The sequence below is a fragment of the Pongo abelii genome, chromosome 13 (assembly GCF_028885655.2).
Source record: "Pongo abelii isolate AG06213 chromosome 13, NHGRI_mPonAbe1-v2.0_pri, whole genome shotgun sequence".
Taxonomy (NCBI): Eukaryota; Metazoa; Chordata; class Mammalia; order Primates; family Hominidae; genus Pongo; species Pongo abelii.
In genome coordinates this window covers 101,644,193-101,668,277 of record NC_071998.2, presented here as the reverse complement: position 1 = coordinate 101,668,277, position 24,085 = coordinate 101,644,193, and the positions used below count along the sequence as shown (strand labels likewise).

Here is a 24,085-nt window from a genome sequence, read left to right as displayed (position 1 = left end):
CTTAGGTATAACTAAAATATAAGATTTAGAGAAAATTGGTAGAAGACGACCAACATTTAGAAATGGTGTTGGTTGAGGCTTGAATTTTTGCATAGGGATCAGGCAGAAGCATTTAGCTGCAAAGTTAGTTTGAAAATGGTAAGCTATCTTGTGTGGGTTTTGACCTGAAACGTTGTACATTTCATCATGGAAATGAGATCATTTGTCAGATTCCCACGTGTGTGCAGAATGGTATTATCATAACTGATTGTGACGTAGCCTTTGTGTGAAATTGAAAATCACAGGGACATTTCTGAGATTACTAATTACTCCCTGGAAAAATCAGTTTTTCAAACCTTTTCTGTTTGAAACTGAATGCTCACACAACTGTTCACAGACACAATCACAGGCAAACACATAAACATGTATGGCGCATAGGCACACTGTGCAAGCACACAGTTACCCCTCAGTCAGACATCTTATTCCTCTTATATAAAAACCGTGAGACGTAGAAATTTTCTTTAACAACATGAAATTTGCTGTTATTTCTCAGCAGATGGGACTGACCAAACAAAAAGGATAACAGTGTTGCTTCTCTTTTTAAATGATTATTATTTGGTGTCAGAATTGGACAACTGAAGGGGTAGTATATGAATGGGTACTCACCGTTATCACACCTGATTTGAATGGATAAAGTGCAGTGTAGACATAGTCTCTTCAGACACCACCCCCTAGCACTCTTCAAAGAGCGCAAGGACTAAAGCAGTGAATTCTGTAATTAGTACACAGTCAATAGCCTGGGGGAAAGTTTAGCACCTTGAACTTAATTACATGAAATCCTTTTACAGAATTAATAAAAAGCTCTTCAGCTGTTTGTTCCGGGGGAGTAATTATCTCATAACGACCTTTCTTCTTGGTTTTTCTTCCTGCCATGTGTTTGTAAGTTACCTTTCCTAAAGTGAATATGTTTGAATTGGTCCCACTGTGAATGCCAGGCTCTTCTCAATCCTACGTATTTCACATCAAAATAAAACCAGAGCCCCTCATTTCCACTTCACTTTTGCTAAATATCCATTAAACAAACATCGCATGAAGCTTCCTTTGAAAAAAAAAAATCTGCTTTCCTCATTGTTCCAGAATTTCAGAAATGTGATCCTCTGGTGGGGGATGCGCTGTCTCGCCAAACATCCAAGCTTCAGATGGTCAGAGGACTGGGAATGTATGGGTGGAAGTGCTTCCTAGCTCAGGGAAAGAGCATCTTCCATGATGTGTCCACACTAGTAGATATTCATACCTTTACCTGGAGAGTAATCTCTCCCAGGCTTATGGGAAGAAAGTGTGTCCTTTTATGTTTTCTAACAAACCCTGAGGATCTGTGAGATGCCACTAGGATTTGTTCATACAATAGGCTGATAATAGCCTTTGTATGTTTTGCAGTCATCTGTCTGATGGCCCCAGTGCTGAAGTAATAAGGAAAGTTTAGGTTCTTTTTTTCTATAGGAAGGTGTGGGGGTACTTATGTAATCTGCAGTGGACTCAGTTGTTCCACACTCAGAGGATGGTGTTGCAGCAGCTAAGTTCTTCATGCTGAAAAGATATATTTCCAAATTTACGTCTGGAAATGTTCTCTCTTTTGTGCTTCTTAAGCTTTTGAAGAATTCTCAAATCATCCCTAGTATTATATAGGAATCTCTTTTTCAACCTTATCAGAACTTTAGAAGTATAAGTGGAATGGAATAGAATGGAATGGAATGAATGAATAATGAAAAAATAAATCCTCAGTATGTACAACAATTTTTTTGTTTTTGAGAGAGAGAGAGAGGGTCTCCCTCTGTCACCCAGGCTGGAGTGCAGTGGCGCCATCTCGGCGTCACACCTGACTAAATTTTGTATTTTTAGTAGAGACAAGGTTTCACCATGTTGGCCAAGCTGGTCTCGAACTCCTGGGCTCAAGTAATCTGCCCACCTCGACCTCCCAAAGTGCTGGGATTACAGGTGTACGTCACCGTGCCTGACCTAAAATTTTTAATTTGAAGAGAGAGTGAATAATTCTTAATTGTTGAATTCAAATTTCTTCTTAGTCTAACATTACATATATTTTATTTATTAGTTTTGTTATTTCCTGCATATAGGACACTGATATGTTATAAGAATATGTACCTACTGCTACTGTTAAAGGCACTTATTATTATTGGCTGCCAGTGTTATATTCTGTTTGGTTGAAATACATCATGAAAATGCTTGGTCAAAGACTATGAATGCTTAGACACGTGAAGAGAGCCAACTGCTTTGTCCTCCCTCACAGCTGTGGCCAAAGGGTAGGAAAATTCTCCACCAATGACCTAATGATACAAATGTGCATAGAGAGGATTTCTCTTATCAATGACCATAATTACACACAAATCACATAGCTAAGTAAATGCCAAAGACAGTCTATCCAGTCTTCTGATTTATCACCTGGTCTTTTTGTACCCCCTCTTTCCCTATATCTTACTATATTACCTCTGGAGGTAGGTATCAAAAGCTAGGGAGGAGGTAGGTATCAAAAACTAGGGAGAAGGTAGGGGATTCCATGTCCAGTGTTGCTAAACTGTTACACAAGATGCAAAGCCAAACAGTGTAACCCAGAGAACGTAAACCATGGCTGTAAAATATTCATTCCAAGGGTGCATTTCACTTGGCGTGTGTGTGTGTATAATTTAATCACACATTTTAAAATCAGGAGATAGCATGTTTTCAAAAATCTGGCTTTTTGGCTTACTCTTAGCAAATTGTAGCAATTCCGGGTGTGTATTCTTTCAGCTCATTGGAGTCGCCACCTGGCACTTGGAATTTCATACTGTGGTCCTTGATTGCTATTTCATGGCCTGACATGGAACAATCAATGGCAGAGGTTGAGATGGTGTTAACCCCCTAGATGGTATAAACTAGAATGAATGAAGCGGCTAGGAGTAGCTTAGCTGGGTCTAATAGAAAATCTGAGGTACCACTAGCTTAAACATGATGGACATTTATTTCTTTCTCAAATTAAGCCTTGAGTAGAAAATTCAGAGGGAAAATGACAGGTCTGAAGTGTCTTCTGGGATCCAGTTCCCTCTTTTCAGCTCCGCTTCATCATCTTCAGGTCACCTCACGGTCTCAGTTGGCTACTGGAGCTCCTACCATCAGGGATTCATTCCAAGTGCCAAGAAGGAGAAAAGGACAGAGACAGTCACACTCTTAAGGAGACTCTGTGGCAGTCCATGCAGTACTTCCATATAGATCTCATTGGGGAACACTTGGTTTCCTGCTTACCCTTAGTTTTATGGAGCTTTATTGCTGAAAAAGAAGGAAAATGTGGATGCTAAGCTTAGCTAGGCATTGTGGCTCACGCTTGTAATCCCAGCACTTTGGGAGGCTGAGGCAGGTGGATCACCTGAGGTCAAGACCAGCCTGGCCAACATGGTGAAACCCCGTCTCTACTAAAAATACAAAAATTAGCCAGCTGTGGTGGCACATGCCTGTAATCCCAGCTACTCAGCAGGCTGAGGCAGGAAAATCACTTGAACCTCGGAGGCAGAGGTTGCAGTGAGTTGAGATCATGTCATTGAACTCCAGCCCAGGCGACAGTGCAAGACCCGTCTCAAGAAAAAAAAAAAAAGGAACTGTCTGGAAGACTGTATGTCTAACCAGGGAGATGACATCGAGAAATCCCATTCCATTTCTTCCTCAAATGCCACTGGCCTGGCCAGGATCAAGATAGAAGAGTCTGGCCTTGACTGAAAATACCTTAGTCCTTAGGGCAGATGATGCTTCTTTTAGTAAAAATTATCAAAGTTCCTAAGCAACTCATTTAATTGGTATGGCCAGGCTTGGTGGTTCATGCCTGTAATCCCAGCACTTTGGGAGGCCAAGGCAGGCAGATCACCTGAGGTCAGGAGTTCAATACCAGCCTGGCCAACATAGTGAAACCCCATCTCTACTAAAACTACAAAAATTAGCCAGGAGTGGTGGTGTACACCTGTAATCCCAGCTACTTGGGAGGCGGAGGCAGGAGAATCGCTTGAATCCAGGAGGCAGAGGTTGCAGTGAGCTGAGATTGCGCCACTGCACTCCAGCCTGCACAGCAGAGCAAGACTCTGTCTACACACACACACACACACACACACACACACGCAATGGAAACTTTTTATCTTAGTTTCCCAGAAGTCAGAAGCTTCTAAATAATATGAAATTCACTCACAAATAAAAGATGATACTGATAGAGACAGGGAAAATTGTATACTACAAAATAAAATTAATACTTTAGTGTTAATTTGATAAATACAAATGAACATTTCTCAGGAAGACATGGTTCTTCATCTTTTCTCTAGTAAGCTGCCAGGTGAAGACATGTCTACATTGAAAGGAATTTCCTGTTATGTATTGTCTCTGCATTTCCCATAGATTTTAAAGACTGTTCTCTAAATCTCTCCGGACCATATGAAGACTGGATTTCCGGCATAGAGTCAGAGTCCGCTTCCATACAGTAACCTGCTCTGATTTAGAGGTCAGCTGTGAATAGGAAAAACTCTGTGAGAGTTGTTGTTTAGCACGAATGTTGTTACAATGTTTCTCTTAAAATGAAAGATAGCACTCAGAAAATGCAATATGTGAACCATCAGTAGATGCATTTTCCCTTATCCATCTTTATGAAAAGATTTTTAAAGTATTCATCTTCTCTGCTATATGTCTTTCTCATGGGGTCATTCAAGAAGTTAATAGTTTATTTCTGTAAAGGGTGAAGCAATAAAGATTTTTCAAGTTCAGAGCATATAGTTATTTCATAGATGCACTAAATGTGTAAGCTGTAAGCTTGAAGATAGATTCTAATTACTACATCTATTGAAGTAGTGACAGCTACCTTGTTTTATGTGAATAAATGTAATTTGAAGTTAATTAAGGAAAAATTTAATTCCTACAAGATAAATAGAGAAAAAAAATTTCAGGGAAGTTCTTAGTAGGACTTATTACATGACTGAGTCATTTACTAAGAAAAAGTAGTAACACCAAGTTAAATATTTTTCCAGTTGCAAGCTACTGCCAGAGTATATTTTGAGGACATGAGTTTGGTGAACTATTTTCCTAATTTCTTTGAAACAGTCCCAATAGACTCAATTTTTTTTTTTTTTTTTTTTTTTTGAGACTGAGTTTCACTCTTGTTGCCCAGGCTGGAATGCAATGGCGCTATCTCGGCTCACCACAACCTCCACCTCCCAGGTTCAAGTGATCCTTCTGCCTTAGCCTCCCAAGTAGCTGGGATTACAGGCATGCATCACCACGCTTGGCTAATTTTGTGTTTTTAGTAGAGACGGGGTTTCTCATTGTTGGTCAGGCTGGTCTCAAACTCCCGACCTCAGGTGATCTTCCCACCTCGGCCTCCCAAAGCCTCAGATTTTAAATTGCCCACCCTATAGCACTAGCAGATAGGATGTACCAGTTGCTAATGCCAAGTGTGTTTGTTTGTTTTCTAATTTAATTTAATTTTTATTTATTTTATTTTTTTGAGACAGGGTCTCACTCTGTCTCCTAGGCTGGAATGCAATGGCATGATCATGGCTCACTGCAGCCTCAACCTCCTGAGGTATCCTCCCATCTCAGCCTCCCAAGTAGCTGGGACTACAGGGTCACAAATTATGCCTGGCTAATTTTTGTATTTTTTGTAGTGACAGGGTTTTGCCGTTTTGCCCAGGCTGGTCTTGAACTCCTGGGCTCAAGCGATCCTCCCACCTTGGCCTCCCAAAGTGCTGGGATTACAGGCATGAGCCATCACTCCTGGCCTGTCTTTCTAATTTCAAAGATGGTGTTTAAAATATATATTTGTGTAGGTACATGGTTAAAATACCACCAGTTCTAATTTTATTAGATATAAACTCTTAAATTTTCACTAGTTCAACCCATAAACTTGTGCATTTGTAATCATCCTTGTTTTCTTACATTTATCAGAGTAAGGGTCCCTTCCTTCAGCAAAGTAGAACTTTCACCAAGCATTTTCACTTCTTTCTTGCACATTTGAGATCTTCCTCTTCACAGGCCTTTTTCTCTGAAGATAGAGCATTCACGATTTGTCTACATATTTAAGAAATTGGCATCATATTTCCAGAGCAATATGGTAAATTGTCAGTATGTTTGCAATAAAAGTATAAATCCTAATACTAAATATTTACCAATCAAGGAATTTCCCATGAGAAAATAATCTGAGATAAAGTTCCCTATAAAAGAATGTTCATCACACACTCTGTGTGTGTTTACCATGAGTATATAAACTCTCTATAATGTAAGTTCAATTTCATAAACTATGTGCACTCTTAGAACTTGAGCGGGAGCCTTGATTTGCCCCTGTGCCTACTTACGGAAGAAGAAGTGAGCTCGAGACACATCTGATGTCTCCATCTAGACTCTGCCAGAAGCACAACCTAAGATGAGGATTCTAGTGTAAGTAGCTTATTTGGGAGTTGGTCCTAGTAAATATTGATGTGAGAGTGGGGAAATGAGACAAGGAAAGGAAGCCAGCCAACAGCACCATAAGACAGTAGTTGTTCTTAATTCCACTAGGGAACACTGGGAGCCAGTGTAGAATTCAGGCCTTAGAAGTATCACAACTTAAGGGTGATAGGTCTCAGGTATTTAGAGACTACCTCATGTCAGTCACTGCCGAGGATTGGTTCCTGGAGGGCAATAATTCTCTGTCACTTTTCTGTCCCCTGCAAGTAGGCAGAGTCATCTCCAGGAACCCAAGAAAGCCCTCAGGCAGAGATGCAGATGCTGGCAGGGGAAGTCTGGGAAGTCTGGGTGGGCCATCAGCAGGGTCGTCTGTGGCAGCTTGAAAGGGAGGCTAAGAGGACCAGCCTGCACTATCAACTTTTGGCAAAGCAAGGGTATGTGACATTTCCACAGGTGAAGAACTATGGAAAATAGCTCAACTGAAATCACTTTATTGCCCACTAAGCAGACAACTCCAGCAGTAAGAAATTACTAGGTGCAGTACTGGAAGTGGGATCTGAGAAAATGTGGAGCGTTCTTCAAAGAACTCACACATGGGCCAGCATCTGAGAGTCCACAAACACAGAAAGCACCAATGCCTTTTTATTTCCTTTCACTTTTTCTCTTTCAATATTTCCTCTTTCTCCTATTGTTTCATGGGATAAGACCGAGTATCAAAATTTAGTAGGCAAAGGTGGCTGAAGTCACAGCAGTATGGTTCTTGTGGGAATTTTTCAGAGTAATTTGTATTCACCAATTTGATATTTTCCCAAAATGTGGGGAAATACTGTAGGAAGATATTAGATAAGGAAATTACAGAGGTGTATATACGTGGTTTATAACTCTCTTGTGGCGTGTGTTGTCTTCCCTCTGCTTGCTTAGGACAAAGATCACATCTTAGTTGACTTTATACCTCCTACAAGACCTAGAAAATGATATTCATTAAAACTTTAGAATTCTTGAAAAGATATATCTTTAGTGCATTTCATTTTAGTATATCAAGCATTATATTGTGTTTTCCTAAGTTTGTTTCTGTTGCAAATAACTGAAACAAAATAGTTATAACATCTCAGAGGACTATTCAGTGGATGCTTGACTTTTGAAATGATAGGATAATTTCAGCAAATTCATCCTTCAGATCACTTTCCCGAGAGAGCAATATAAAGTGTTTAGAAGGATCTCAGACACATGTGGACTCCTACCTGTTTTCCCACAAAATGTGATCAAGGAGGTAAACTTTACAGCACCTCTGGAGAGAGAAGCTCATCCAGTGAGTTCTCAAGGAATCTGTAGGCTCTGGGCTTTTAAATTCATGTCCTCTCTCCATATCACTGTCACAACTGCCCTTTAACCACTCCTGTAATGTTCTCCTCAATATTGCACAGATTCAGATAGTTCTTTTTCTGCTCTTCTGCCAAAAACATTACCACCTACTTTTTGGCTCAGGTGGACTTGTGTGGTTATTGGTTATAGAGTCACAATTTTCCCTAATCCCATGTCCTGCCAGTAATAAGCATGATTACTGGTTTTCATTCACTGTTCTGCATAAAATGTTGGTTGCATTGTAATTGGTTTATCTACTTGACAGATGTATTCTAGCAACATGTTAAAAGTTCCTTGGATGAATCATGGTATATGATAATGAATGATTACTACTTGTCAGGCACCACTTTAAGCACTTTACCCGTATGAATTTATTGAATCTTCACAATAGCAAGCTTTCTTACTTAGGTTATCATTTATTTATTTATTTATTTATTTATTTATTACTATTATTATGGAGACAGGGTCTTGCTCTGTTGTCCAGGCTGGCATGCAGTGGCACTATCACGGCTCACTGCAACCTCAACTTCCCAGGTTCAAGTGATTCTACCACATCAGCCTCCAGAATAGCTGGGACTATAGGTGTAAGCCACCACACCTGGCTAATTCTTTTTGTATTTTTTGTAGAGACGTGGTTTTGCCATGTTGCCCAGGCTGGTCTCAAACTCCTGGCTCAAGCAATCTACCTGCCTCAGCCTCCCAAAGTGCTAGGATTACAAGTGTCAGCCACTGGACCTGGCCAGTTAGGTTATTATTATTATTACGAAAATGCAGATGAAGAAACTGAACCATGGAGAATGTAAGTAACTTGACCAGGTGATACTACTGGTTAGGTTGAGGAACTAGGATTCAAATCCAGGCAGTCTGGGCCAAAGTCTAAATTCTTAACCACCATGCAAAACTACCTCTATGTCATGTTGTCAGATCTAGTAGATGCAAGACACACTGATACATACTCACCAATGTAGTTCATTGCAAAGTCAGGAGGCAGAAACGGCAGCCATGAAAGGGACTTGGGTATGCCCGTGACCAAGCGGAAGGCAGGTTGGAGCAGATACAGGACTAAGAGAAGGGGATGTTTGGAGATTGTCATTTGAATGGGCACTCTCTAAGTTGCCTGATAATCCCAGCTGACCACCCTTATCTCACACCCACTTCACCCTCTCTCAGATGCCATTCTTACATGATATAATCGTATCAGCTAGCATCTCCTGCCTCATATACTTTAACAGATATTTCTACCAGTCCTTGCAGAGACCAAGCCACTGAGGAGGTAGGAGATCATATCTTTTAGCTGCAAGATATCTGCCTCTGTCCTTTTTATTTATCTAGCTGTCTGAAGTCTTAGGTTCCTTTAATCCAAGGTCAGCACTCCACCTCACACCCTTTGTTGAAATAAAATGTAACCCAAGCAAAAATCAATTTTCTTTTAGTCCCAAGTGACCTTAAGTATTACTCTCAAACAATCATTCAGCCTACACTTAAGTTTGTAAATATATATGCCAAACCTCAGTACAAGACTTGGTCTTCCAGCTAAATTCAATTTATCCTAATCTGAGATACTCAGCGTTCCCCTGCATCATAACATTCCTATTCTTTTCATACACTACCCATTTCACAAAAGAAAAAAAAAAACAATTCCTTTTGACTATTTTAGTACTTACTTCAGGTAAAAAACAAAACAAAACCAAACCCCAAAACCTTGCTGTAGCAATTAGCTCCATGATCATCAGTGCTTACTAAAATCTTTCTTCAAGTATGGTAGGTAATAATCTAGATTCATTTATATGTCCAGTGCATATTTAAAGAACACTGCCCCTATTGTAAGAGGAAGCATGTAACTGAATTGTAAGGATTGTTTAATCCACCAGAGACTACATTTTATTCAAAACAATTTTAAAAGTCAACACATTTGAAAGATAATGTATATAAATATGACTACTGTCATTGATTGATAATTTAAATACAGATAATTAATCTTCTAATCTATGAATCAAAGTCAACCCTGAATCATTTGGGGTTTAATTTCAATTTTTAAAGATAAGAAACAGAATATTTTGCTCCATCCTGGTTTATTTATGTGGTCATGTGGTCAATTATGCAAACAAATAAAAAAAATGAAACAAACTTCCAAATGTCGTTTATTTGGAATGCTAATAAATGTCACAAATTAAATGTTTTTTTTATGAATTTAAGATAACTATAACAAAGAAAGTACACAGTAAGTTCATGAACTTAAAAAATCTCCCTTCAACCTCCACTCCTTTGCATCCCCCTTGTGTCAGATTTGATTTGAAATATATTTGGCTTTTTGAAGCATTCCAGAGTTGGATTGTTGCTGAAGCCTAAGTATTTGCAAGGTAATGGTTAGATTTTCCACGTCTTTCATGTGTTCTAAATTCCTGCTAAACTTTTTCTTTATGGTAAATATTAAAATACCTGGTAAGAAGACATTATTTCTTTTCTAACAGCTTTGAATCATAAATCACATTTTTCTTCTTTCTCAGTAATATTTTTACACTTGAATTCTCCCAATCTCTATGCATGCTTCCTGGCATTTGGTGCTCTTTTGGAAGAACAGTTTGACCTGATACATTTCCAAAATAATTGTTCTACTGGCTAAGCCTAAGCATAGCATTAAATGATTTCTTCTCTTCGTAGCTCATATTTTTTGCAGTCCAGTCAATCAACAGCCACTTTCGCTGAGGACCATGCCCCCACTCTTCAGTCCACTGCCTACCCATGAGGGTTGTCCCTTTCTGTTTGGATTGCAGGTGGCAATCCGGAGATTGAGATAGTTCATTTATATTCTTTTTCCTGGGAATTTGAATTAGGGCACAAAGAACCCTGAGAGGGTAGGTGTTTTTTGGTTTTGTTACCAGTAGACAGAGTTAAGGCTGCACAGAGAACCATAGAAATCTCATCAACGTAAGAAAGAGAGAATGAAGAAGCTTTACAAAGAGAAGTGGAGACAACATACTGTGTAACTCCAGAGGAAATAAATGTAAGGTTGGAGGAAGTAGCCACCATGGCTTCTACTGGCTTGCTTATTCCTGGTTTCAATCTCTCTTGAGAACCAGCTCTTCTCCCTACTTTCGGGTTAGAAAAAAATATTCCTATATGCATCCACTAAATCTTTGTTTAAGCTAATTAAGTGATTATCCAACCACACAACAGAGTGTGGTTGCCCTCATTCTTTGTGAATTTGGCAAATAAATTTGCAAAGGCCCGATAAATTGCAAAATTTATTTACACACTTGTGAATAAATTTAATTCAAGGGTAACCATTAAAAGTCTTTACTAACTTTCTTCTTCTATTTGCATGTTTCTCTAAAATAATTTTTGCTTGTTTTCCTTATTATGGAAATAATATACAAATTAATAGCTTAGATAAAGCAGGAAAACATAATAATAATTACAGTTTTTGTCCCTCACTCTTTTTATATATGTATGGGCATACGTAATTACATGTCATATGTAGTAAAAGCACATGCTGTAATTTTTATTTTTAAAGTTGCATAATGAAAATTTTTCCATATAATAGATTCCTCTAAAATTACCTTTCAGGTATATTTTTTCATGTAGATATACCACAATTGAATTTTAGAAATCTCCTATCGCTGGTCAGTTACCGCAAAATTTTGCAGTTGAAATAGTTATTCTTGTATATAAATCTTTCTCAATACCTCTCAATATTATCTTTTAATTTATTCTCTTTCATCTGAAACATGATTAAGTTCTTTTACACTTATTTATATTTCTTGCCTTGTTACAACAGCTGAACTTCTCACATAAAAGTGATGGGGCACTTTCAGAGGCTGAGGCAGTTGGATCACCTGAGGTCAGGAGTTCAAGATCAGCCTGGCCAACATGATGAAACCCCATCTCTACTAAAAATACAAAAAATTGGCCGGGTGTGGTGGCAGACACCTGTAATCCCAACTACTCGGAAGGCTGAGTTAGTGAGAATCATTTGAACCTGGGACACGGAGGATGCAGTGAGCCAAGATTGCGTCACTGTACTCCAGCCTGGGCAACAAGAGCAAAACTCCATCTCAAAAATAATAATAATAATAAAAAGTGATGAGGCATTCTTGCCTTGTTCTCGAATTTAATAAGAATGCTTCAGGCGTGATTTTGGTCATTGGTTTATGATAGCTCTCTTGGTCATGTTAAGTAAGTACCTCTCTGTTCTTTCCCTAATTTGTTTGTAGAATCATACACTGATGTCCAAATACCATATGTAATACTTGGGCCATTTGAGATTATCTTACTTTCTCCTTTGACCTCTTGACGTTAGCATGTGAATAATTTCTCTAATATCTTTGATTTTTTGGGCTAGTGCTACTTGATCATATTGTATAGGAATTTAACATCTCAACTGAAATGATAGAGTTACTCATAACAATATTGATAATAAAATTAAATTTGATTTTTTATCCTGTAATAAATTAGCATTTGTTTAAGAATAATAGGTCATTTAGCCTCCAATTTTCATTTGGATTCTGGTGACTTTTTTTTTTTTTTTGCTATTCAGATTTTCTTTATTCTCTATGTGCTTTTATTCCAAATGGTGGAATTTGTCATTATTAGAAATTTGTTTGGTCTTCTGCATGTTTTTTTTAAAACCGTTTTAATTAAGTCTGCTACTCATCAACTCCTGTGCATACCATTTCCCAATTTGATGTACTGTCCCTATGGGTCCATTTCAAAATGATTTGTATCCATGTTTAATAACTAAAATATGTATGTGGGTGGAAAACCTCGTGACCATAAATTTGAGACTTAGTTCTTCTTTGACCCTCTGGTTCTTCTGTGATTTGGCTAGACTATAATAAATAGCCTAAATGTTATAGGGCCAACCAACTTTTTTCTTTCTTTCTAGACTCTCAGTCTATGAAGCCCAAGTAAATACTTAAAATAAATGAAGCATACTAAAAGTGATTGACTTAAAATTACAGTATAAATAGAAAAGCCCAGTTACTGCAGAATACTGTTTCTAGTTTATACTTTTGTCATTGTTTTATCTATTTATTTACTTATTTTGTTTGTTTTTAGTTAATGGTTGTGTCATCAAATAATACAACTGGTAAATCCCTAGCACAGTGCCTGGTATATGATAGATGCTCAATATGGATCTGGTAAAATAAGTTTACATATAATATTTATATGAATTTTCATTTCATGATTGCAGGATGGAATTTACTGAAAACGTTTTGGCCTAGAATGTATTAGTTTATTCTGCATGGTGGACATATAGCTAGTACAAATTAAGGCAATTGCTTTCATTCTCTTACTTCATAGTTAATCTTTGTTATCAATAGAGTGAGAATATAAGATTCAATTCCTTCCATAGAGTATCTTGCCATCTGGCTTGGGATGTAGTCAGACCTACAAGAATTTATTACGATGGGGTTAATATAATGGAATGGAATGTGAGTGGGGGCACTGATTTTATGCATAGCAGAAGAATTTGGGAAAGGTTAAAAGAGGAAACTTTGATCTAAAGTTTGAAAAACTAGTAAAAATCAGAGGTGGACATGTTGGGAGGTGGAAAGAGTTGTTAAGAATTTCCAAGCAGAGCAAACATCAAGAACGCATGGTATGTTTCAGAACCTCCAAATGGATTGGTGTAGCTAAAATCGAGTGCAAAAGTGGGGTTGGGGAGAGGGTAGACAGGAGGCAAGGGTGTGGTAAGGGTTGCGGTTGGAAGCATTATTTAGCACTGGATAGTAAAAGGACGTGTAAGGCTATAAGCCCTTACAGTATGTTACAGTACTGAATACTGTGGACAATTGTAACAGTATGTTAAATATTTGTGTATTTAAACATAGCTATAGAAAAGGCAGAGTAAAATATGGCATTATAATCTTATGAGATCACGGTTGTATATGTGGTCTGTCATTGACCAAAACATCATTATGTGGTACATGAGTGTGTACATGACTATATACTGTATGAGTCAGTCACACTCATACATACACAGACATACAGTACATTTCCACATACATGCACACTAATGTAATGTACATATAGGTAATGAAATCATTGTGTTTGGTTGCCTACTTCTTAAATTTAATAGTGTTCAATAATATCATCGTAATAATATTATGTGATTACCCTATAATTTATTTAACTAGTGTACCTGTCCTATTGTTGGAACTGTATATTGTTTCTAATTTTTTATCATTGCAAATTATTCTGGGATACGCATACATCCTTTTGATCATTTTGTGTGTGTATCCATTGTTATTTCCTTAAGACATTCTTAGCTGTAGAATTTCAGTTCAAATCGTGTGAAAATTTTAAGGCTTTGATCACTTTGTCAAACCGTCCTCCAAATATTACCAGAACAGGTGGCATTCCCAACAAAAATATCTGTTTTCCTATGTATTTTGAAATTTTGAAATTTAAAGAAAACCTTGGCCATTTGAGAAGTTAAAAAAAAAAAAACAGTGTTACTATTTTGAAACTTATGCTATTTTGGTATTAATGAAGTTAAGCATTTTTCATATTTTCTGGCAAATACAATTTCTTTTTTTGGTCTTAGGTCAAAAATGCTCAACTGTATTTCTGTTATTTTTTCTCTTTTCTCCTCCTTAGAGATCTATAAAAATTATTTATATTTTAAAGACATTAATGCTGTATTTGATAAGCATAAGACATATATTTTCCAGTTTGTTGTTTTCTTTCTAATTCTGATTTTTTTAGAGGGAGCAGAAGCTTTAAGAAGTATAACACTTTCTATGGTTTTGTGTCTTATTATGTTAGCTAGGAAGTTCAAAAGGATTTTAAATAATAATGAAAATACTTAATACTACTGATTTATTTCTTATCTACTTGGGAAATCTGCTGTTTTTTTAATAGTCGAACATGGTTTCCATTATTGTTTTGAGATAGATAATCTATCATACTAATGAGGTATATTTTTATTCCTAATTTTTATTGATAAGCAAAGAAAAAATTAATTTATTGAATGTCTTTTCAGCATATTGGATTATTATTTCCTTTTAATTGGGATAATAATTGTGTTGCATTGGAGCAAAAGACTTTCCAATTTTAATATATATTTATATTTGAGGAATAAGCCTTATCACATAAACGAGAAAGTTTCTTTTAATATTATTTGAATTCAGTTTGGTAGTATTTATATAAAATTTTGTGGCTATGTGAGATTAGTCAGCAGCTTTCTACACTAAAATTTGTACTAAACTTTATCAATTTGAATTTCTGGCATTTTTATCTCACTATGAGCAATGTGGATCTCTGTCTTTCATTATTTTGAGTTTTCATTAGTTTCTTATCAAATTCCTCTCTTACACATCTCTCTTCATTTTAGCCTATTCTTTTTCTATGGCTTTCAGTTCTTGTTTTTATAGAGGTTTTGACTTTCTAAATCCTAGTAATACAAGCACCATTTTATTATGCTTTTTTTTTTTTTTTTGAGACAGGGTCTCATTCTGTCATCCAGGCTGGAGTGCAGTGGCACTATCTTGACTTACTGCAACATTCACCTCGTGGGCCCAAGTAGTTCTCCCACCTCAGCCACCCAAGTAGCTGGGACTATAGGTGTGCACCACCATACCCAGCCTATTTTTTGCATTTTTTTATTTTTTATTTTTTTATTTTTATTTTTTTGTAGAGACAGGGTTTCTCCATGTTGCCCAGCCTGGTCTTGAACTCCTGGGCTCAATCAATCCGCCTGCCTCGGACTCCCAAAGTGCTGGGATTACAGGTGTGAGCCACAGCACTGGGCCAATTATGCTCATTTTCTTATTTTAGTATTAAATTACATACTCTTCTGAATGCTCCAGTTGATTTTGTATAGCTTAGATTTACAGAATATTTTCATAGGCCTTCTCTAGATGTTTTGTGTTTTTTCATCCTGGGATGAGGATATATCTATCTTGGTTTACACTGTCCCGTATTATAGCCACTAGCCACATGTGTCTACTTAAATTTAAGTTAATTAAAATTAAACAAATTTACTAATTGAATTTCTCAGTTGCAATAGCCTCATTTCAAGTGCTCAATAGCCATATGTGGCTACTGTATGAAACAGAACAAATGATAATGTCAAGCATCACAGAAAGTTCTATTGGGGACTGGTGATCTAGGCCATCCATTTTTAGACACAGGCTGTGGCTTATTCGTTACAAATAGGAGGGTTAACCTCTTCACTGATCATTTGGGTAGGTTATCAGCTTGCTTTAACAATATTACTAATAATAGATAGCAGAATTTACAACCATAAATTCCAACACTCATTTTACTTTTACCCAGTTAGTTGTTTATTGTTTGTTGCAAACACTATGACTGAATATATGTCTTCATTCATGGATGGTGAAAAAGCAGAATAAAAATCCACAACTCTATCTGGCTTCTTTGAAAATTTTCTGCTAAATAAAATAAAGGTAGAATGTAAGATATAAAGTATAAGAATTCCCTATGAAAGAAAGAAAGAAAGGGAGAGAGAGAGAGAGGGAGGGAGGGAGGGAAGCAGGGAGGGAGGGAAGGGGTTACATGTGCTTCACATGAATTAATAAAACTTTGAAATGGAGATGAGAAAAGAGAAGATAAACAACAGATTAAAATTCAAACAAAACTGGCCGAGAAGCTGAAAAGAATAAAGTGAGAACTATAGGAAAGACAGAAATATTGTAATAAGGAAAATAAATGCAATGCCGGGATTCAATCTCAATTAGAAGTAGAGAAGAGAACGACACTGCATACACCCGAAACAGTGGTATAGAAGAAAAGCTTGGAAGTAGGATGAGATAAAAACGAAAACATGCTAGAATATAGGAAGTCCGGAAAACAATGAAAAGAATAGATTCTTTTCCCATAAATAATGTTAAATATAAAACCATTAACATCCTTTGAACTGAAGAACACCTGAGATTCAAATTAGAAATATTAACTAAATAACAGACAAAGCATGGTGAAATTTTAGAATTTGAAGGTTGAAGTATTACAAGTAGCTTATGGTGTGTTGTTTGGACTAAATGTTTCTTAACACAGAAACAATATATGTGGAAAACAGATTGAAACACGGACATAATTTACTAATTTTCTGCCCCTTGGAGAATAGCTGTCGTATAGTCATTGTAGGTATTAGTTCATTGTATTTATTTATTTATATTTCTTCTATTGGTTCATCAAGATTGATCAAGTTCTTTAAAAGATAACGTTATGGCCGAGTGTGGTGGCTCACACTTGTAATCCCAGCACTTTGGGAGGCTGAGCTGGGTGGATCACCTGAGGTCAGGAGTTCAAGACCAGCCTGACCAACATGGCAAAACCCCAACTCAATACAAAAAATTAGCTGGGCGTGGTGGCACATGCCTGTAATCCCAGCTACTCGGGAGGCTGAGGCAGGAGAATTGCTTGAACCCGGGAGGCAGAGGTTGCAGTGAGCCAAGATCACACCACTGCACTCCAGCCTGGGTGACAGAGTGAGACTTTGTCTCAAAAAGAAAACAAAACAACAACAAAAAAAGACTTTATTAGCGTCTCTAGTTAGTATTTTCAGTGAAGGCTGGTCACAACGGGTAATTGCAACTAAGCTTGTGTTGCAGTCGGTATGATATCGGCACGTAGTTTAATTAATACAGCCCAAGAGCAAACACTGTCCCCACGCCAGATCTGCTGTGACCTCTCTTTTTTCTTTCAAGACCATTTTTCAAAACAGTTCTCTTGCAGCCTGACATGGTGTGGGGGTGCAGTCTTGTGTAATGGTGATGGATCTCGGGTGTTAGAACAATATTACACAACCCTGCATTTTTGTCATTCTAATGACTATTGCTGGACAAGGGAAGCTTACTTTCCTGCCAGATATGTATACAAGCTAATCGGAGGCTTGATACAATACAGATGGTGATAACCTTTTGCCATACAGAGTCCATGTTGAGTTTTTCTTTGGCAGTGGAGGGTTTGTCTCATTCAGTATTCTGGACCAAAAAATTCTGTTTCTTAAATGTCTCACAAAGGCTAGCAGATGATGTAAACTATTTCAGGAACATTGAAAAGAGAATCAAGTGCTGGGCTTCTAATACATTCCACAAACATTACCGCAGATCTATATACTTCTTAAATCTGGGGTATAAAAATGTTTTGATTGAATTAATGTTTTTATTCAAGTACGATGAAGCACAAAGATTGGGGCGAGGGGTAAATTATTTTCAGTAAATCCCCCACCCCTCCTCTATCCTTAAAGTGCATTCCAAACCCAGATCTTGTGTAATTCTTTGCTTGGACTACTAGTCCTGCTATTCTTCTTGCTATTTTAAGCTTAATATATTGTCTTGCCAACAGATGTAATGGTTTCTGTAAATATTCACCAGTTCTCTGTAAAAAGAGAAGAAAAATAGAATCATGGCTTGAAGTGTTTTGTGTGTAATGAGTAGTACAGCAAGAAATTACTGCTAAATCCTAATTTGGATGTTAAAGGATGTTATTGACAGGAGCTAGATTAATAAAAAAAATAGCATTCGTTTGTTTCAGAAGGACAATAAAGGCGCACATAATTTTATCTTTGGTGTACAAAACTATACAAAACATACACACATGCATGTACCCAGACACACTAACTACTCACTCAAGACCAACTCACTCAGGTAACTCTGCTCCAGACTATCCTGTAGTTTATCCACTGCACTCATTCATTCATTCATTCATTGAAGAAATAGTTATGAACGTGTACTCTGTGCCCAGCACTATTGAGAATATCACACTGAAGAGACAATTTATTTATTTTTTTTCACTTCTCCTCCTTTCTAGGAAAATTCTCACATTTTTAGTGTCTTGCTTACAGTTGACTGCTGTGACCTTGTAGAAGAAACAGTAATCAAAATGAGCACAAGCTTAGGGTGGGTGTCTGTGGAGGTGAGACTGTGACTTCAGAGGGGAATAACTCAGACAGAAAGCGAGTTTATTACTTGGTAAAGAGCAAGGATGGTGTAAACACAACTTGCCACCTCTTGGCATACTAGAACTAGGAGTTACCCTTTGAATATGGAAAAGTATAATTTTAAAGACAAATAATGTCTCATTTCATCTCATTCAAAACAGATAATTGGACTTTTCCTCAAAGGTGGTTCTGAACAACAACAACAAAAATGCGTGTGTATTTGTGTGTGCATATTTCACCTTGTTCCAATTATTATTTACGTCAATAACACTTTTCCCCTGGAATGTGTACTAACTGAAAATGTAAATACATACATACACATACACACACACATCTATACATACACATAGATGTCTGTGTTATACTTGATACATTTAAATCCATTTCAGATATTATTTTTGTTGATACTCAAATTGACCTTTATTTGGCCAGAAGGAGCCTCTTCAGGCTGGCTCCTGATTCTTCTGGGCATGTTTTTAGGGATCTTGAACTGCGTCTTTGTTTTCTGACATGAGAGGATGTTGCAAGCTCATTTTGAACATTCCCTGCCATAGACCTGAAATCAACCATTTCTTCACCAATTCCTGGTTCCTTTTAGTGGGTAATAGTACTTGGAGACCACAGTGGGGGCTTTAGAGATGCCCATTTCTACTGGGGCTGGTCCTTGGTTCTGTCCATTTTTGTGTATCTGCCAGTGTATCTTTGGGATAAATTCCTAGAAGTGGGATTACTGGATCCAATGATTAGATAGAAACATTTTAATGAAGAATTTCATAAGCAGACTCTCAAGCTCTATTGGAAAAGAAAAATTCAAGGTTAACCACAAACATTTTAAAAGAGAGAAAAAAAGATGGTAGACTTTCCTTACCAGATTAAAAAAAAAAAAAAATAGTATAAAGCTATAGCAGCCGAGACAGGGTGGTATAGGCCAAGAATAAGCAAGTAGAGCAATAAACCTGGATGCAGAGATTATACCCAGGGAAAGAACAGTTTAATCAGTAAATGATTTGCAGGAAAATTGCTTACCCTGTTTAATAAAAGTAAAAGTAGTCTCTATGTCACAGCAAAGACAAAATATATCTATTCGGACTTAAGAAATATTTTAAAAATATAAGCATTAAGGAAAAGTATGTGAGAATATTTAATAGGCTTGGGGTGGGGAAACTTTTTAAAGCAAGATATAGGAAGACACAAGAGATAAGGATGACTCCAAGGTTTTTGCTTGAGCAACTGGAAGAATTGCTGCATGAAGGGCCACTCCTTATTGACAAATATTTATTAAGCGTGTATCATTTGTCAAGCAGTGTTCTAGTCTCTGGATTTTGATGACTTTAAAAAATACACAAAAATACCTGCCTTCAAGGAAGTTACATTTAGGGAGAAGACTAGGCTTCTGTTTGAAGCCATCCTTGGCCTTGAAATACCTGGGCCTGTCTCCCCTGGATATCTTTGAACTGTGTTGCAGAGGGGTTAAAGTGACCTCCTTCTCTTCCAGCCTTGGCCTTCATCTCTAGCCCTTGCCTCTCCTCCTAAATAGATGGTGATGGCAGGATTCCAAAAAGTTTTCTCTATTTACTTTCCAAGATATCACAAGGTTTCATCAGGAAGAGAAACTGTGTATGTAGAAGATAAACAAATTCACTATCTGCTGATTAAAATTTTTTAATCTCTATTTCCCCAATACTAAATTTAATTTACATTTTGTGACCCCAGTTCTCCTGATGACAGAAACCTCATGTAGGCACATCTAAGCAAACTCAAAATCAGAAGGCTCTCAAGCACTACACTTTTGAAAACAAAGTCACGTTGAGAAATATTACCTCTTCCCTTCCTCCCTGTAGTTGACTTGAAGCTCTGGGGCTTGGGCAAAGTTATAGCAAAGGAAGAGATACTCACCTCTCAGCTCTGACATGTCCTGTGCTGCCATCCTCTGAGATGCCTAGTTGTCTCATCAATAGTCATGATGGTCTTTTTGGTCATCTGCATGTCTATTGGTTAGTTTTGTCACCTTTGAGGCAGCTATCTCCTGGGGCTTCCAGTATTTCTTCCCATGGATATTGCCCAAGAGAGACACATCTCTTGTTGGCTCACAAGGTCTGTGGTGTCATCTACTGCCATACCTTTATTATTGCAAGACTCCTTCAGGAGTCTTAAAATTGCATTGATTCTTTCTCTGCTACACCTCTCTGGAATACATAAGCTTCATCAGGTACCCTCTCCTTTACCACCCAATGGAGTAGTTTTACTCTATTGCAGGGGGCCCCAGTACCCAGGCCGTGGACTGATGCTGATCCATGGCCTGTTAGGAACTGGGCCGCACAACAGGAAGTGAGCAGTGGGCAAGCGAGCATTACCACCTGAGCTCTGCCTCCGGTCAGATCAGCGGCAGCATTAGATTCTCATAGGAGCGTGAACACTATTGTGAACTGTATGCGAGGGATCTAAGTTGTGCACTCTGTCCCCGTCTCCCATCACTCCCAGATGGGACCATGTAGTTGCAGGAAAACAAGTTGAGTGTTCCCACTGATTGTACGTTATAGTGAGTTGTATAATTATTTTATTCTATATTATAATATAAAAATAATAGAAATAAAGTGCACAATAAATATAATGTGCTTGAATCATCCTGAAACTGTCCTCCAGCCCCATTCCAGTCCATGGAAAAATTGTCTTCCAGGAAACTGGTCCCAGGTGCCAAAAAGGTTGGGGACTGGGCGGACGTGGTGGCTCATGCAGCAGGGCGTGGTGGCTCACGCCTGTAATCCCAGCACTTTGGGAGGCTGAGGCAGGTGGATCACGAAGTCAGGAGATCAAGACCATCCTGGCCAACATGGTGAAACCCTTTTCTACTAAAAATACAAAGATCAGCCGGGCGTGGTGGTATGTGCCTGTAGTCCCAGCTACTCGGGAGGCTGAGGCAGGAGAATCGCTTGAACCTGGGAGGCGGAGGCTGCAGTGAGCCGAGATCGCACCACTGCACTCCAGCCTGGGCGAAAGAGTGAGACTCTGACTCAAAAAAAAAAAAAAAAAAGGTTGGGGACTACTGCTCTATTGTCCGCTGTCATTATGACCAAGGGCACTTCTTTGGGACGTACCACCATCCCAGATATCCAGATGGAAAGAGGACCTGGGGACCTCTGTGCCTAAAGGGAGGCTTGTCAAGCATCTCTTCTTCTGTGACAGAGTTAGGGGTGTGGAGAGAGTGTGGAGAGTTCAGGGTCTCACAGCAACATCTCACATTTCTCATTCTCCCCTAACTCTTTCCCTCTTCCTCTCCTCAGAGGTTTTTTCTTCTCTAGAGTGTGGAAAAATTTCACACTTACCAAGCATTCACTCCAAATCTTCCTGTCATTCGTCAAGAGGGCAGCTTTTTAAACTTTAAGAGCCAAGAATTTTGAGAGTGTTGATTGGGCCTCTTGGTGTGTGTATTTGGGGAATGTCTCCGGTAACGTCCCGAATGCTACTCCGTCTCAGAAGCCAGAAGCCACCCTCTGTGCCTGTCTTTGGTGTGGTCCCATCTGTACGATTTTCCTTGATCTCATTTGGTTTTTGAGAAAGAGTGTGGTGAAGTGTTTGAATACCTTTTCTCAAACTGCTGGCTTTCCAGATATTTCTGGAGGCATTGTTAGTTTCATTTAATTTTCCTTAAATTCAGGTTTAGCAGCTTTAGCTTTGCCTCACAAAGACTAACTAAATTTAGGTAAAACTTATTGAATTGTAATGAATACCCACTGATTATATACTAATGAAGATTGCTTTCTACGGACACGAATCTCATAGTCTGAGAGAATCTGGATCTCATAGTGAGTCTACACCCTAAAGTGAATTGTATCAAACATTTAAAAAATCACAATATCTCCTTTTCACTTTAACACAATGCAGGATGCAGTTGTCACTCTTCCTGCCTACCTTCTGAAAAGCATGTAGTGTTTCTTGAGTTCTTGCTGAATAAACATGAAGTTCTTTTTTAAAAATTAATTTATTTTTTAACAGGAATTTCTTCTAAGAACTTACCAGAAAATATACCCTGGTGCTTCTTTATCTTTTCTACTCATCTGTAGTGAAAAGCAACAACAGCAAATTGAATTAAATGCCAGATTCACCACTGGAGTTCTTGTGCCTTTATAGTCTGGTGTTAGAAAGCATCAACGGCAATATATAAATGTCTTTTTAAAAGGTTTCATTTTTTAAAATTCTATCTGTAGAGAAGGAAGAACGTATATCATTGTAAAACAGAATTCACTTGTCCTAAAATAATAAAGTCCCAGTGTCGGATTTAGTGAATCAGTATTTCTGGATACCACCAAAACTAGCTATTTTTATGCTAGTACTGGGTGGTCCAAAAAGATGAAGTATTGAATCAATTCTGCGTTTTTTGAAGGAGCAAGTGGAAAAACAAATGTAGGAAGCAGGTCAGCCATTATTGACTCTGGAAAAGACATGTTCTGTTAAATTTCCTTCCCATTAGGATTTTGGTGTATGATCATGCAGTGGTTTGGATAGAGATGATAGATAGATAGATAGATAGATAGATAGATAGATAGATAGATAGATAAGATAGATAATTTGTGGAATTTGGATTCAGATTTTGTTCATATTTTGAGAGCCTAAGAATCAGTAAAAATAATGTAATAGTAAGTGATAATATTGATTAAAAATTCATTCCATAAGTGTTTGTTGTACTTCATTAGCAAGCTTCATCAGCAATATTGATGATGATGATGATGATGATGATGATAGTTTTTAAATGCTTTTGAGGTTTATTGTGGCTCTGTGAGAAGACCATTGTAGGCTCTCATCTGTGCCTATTTCTGTTTTACTCTCTGACTAGGGCTTCCATCCCTCATGCCTGTGAAATACTAACGATCTTTGCGAGTACCGCCTTATGTAAGAAGAGAAGCACACAGTAGGCAAGACAGTACAAACTCATACTAACTTTCCCCATTTCATTACAGCAAATTCTTCTTCATGCTAGAGAAAACTCAACAAAAGTTGTATTTCTCATCACTGATGGATATTCCAATGGGGGAGACCCTAGACCAATTGCAGCGTCACTGCGAGATTCAGGAGTGGAGATCTTCACTTTTGGCATATGGCAAGGGAACATTCGAGAGCTGAATGACATGGCTTCCACCCCAAAGGAGGAGCACTGTTACCTGCTACACAGTTTTGAAGAATTTGAGGCTTTAGCTCGCCGGGCATTGCATGAAGGTAATGGAAACCTAATGGCATCACAAAGGTACTTTTAAATGAGGCTTCCTTCCCTCTCACTGCTTGAAACCCACGGGAGGGTACTATCAAACCCTCACAAGGTCTTTGCTGAATATGATGCCCATGTGTCCTTTGGGCATCGTGAAATGTGCTAAACTTCAC

The 24,085-nt window shown here is 37.9% G+C and overlaps 1 protein-coding gene across 6 annotated transcripts in view; it reads left to right on the top strand.

The window, feature by feature from the left end:
• SVEP1 (sushi, von Willebrand factor type A, EGF and pentraxin domain containing 1) overlaps nucleotides 1-24,085 on the top strand; it is a 202,477-nt gene that overhangs the window by 5,640 nt on the left and 172,752 nt on the right. For all 6 annotated transcript variants that reach the window (XR_008509939.2, XM_009244733.4, XM_054520420.2 and 3 more), the window contains exon 2: nucleotides 23,668-23,923. Coding sequence is in view for 5 of the 6 variants with exons in the window: in XM_009244733.4 (XP_009243008.4) it covers nucleotides 23,668-23,923 (256 nt within the window). In the remaining variant the exon portion in view is untranslated. The remainder of the gene's footprint in view (nucleotides 1-23,667; nucleotides 23,924-24,085) is intronic.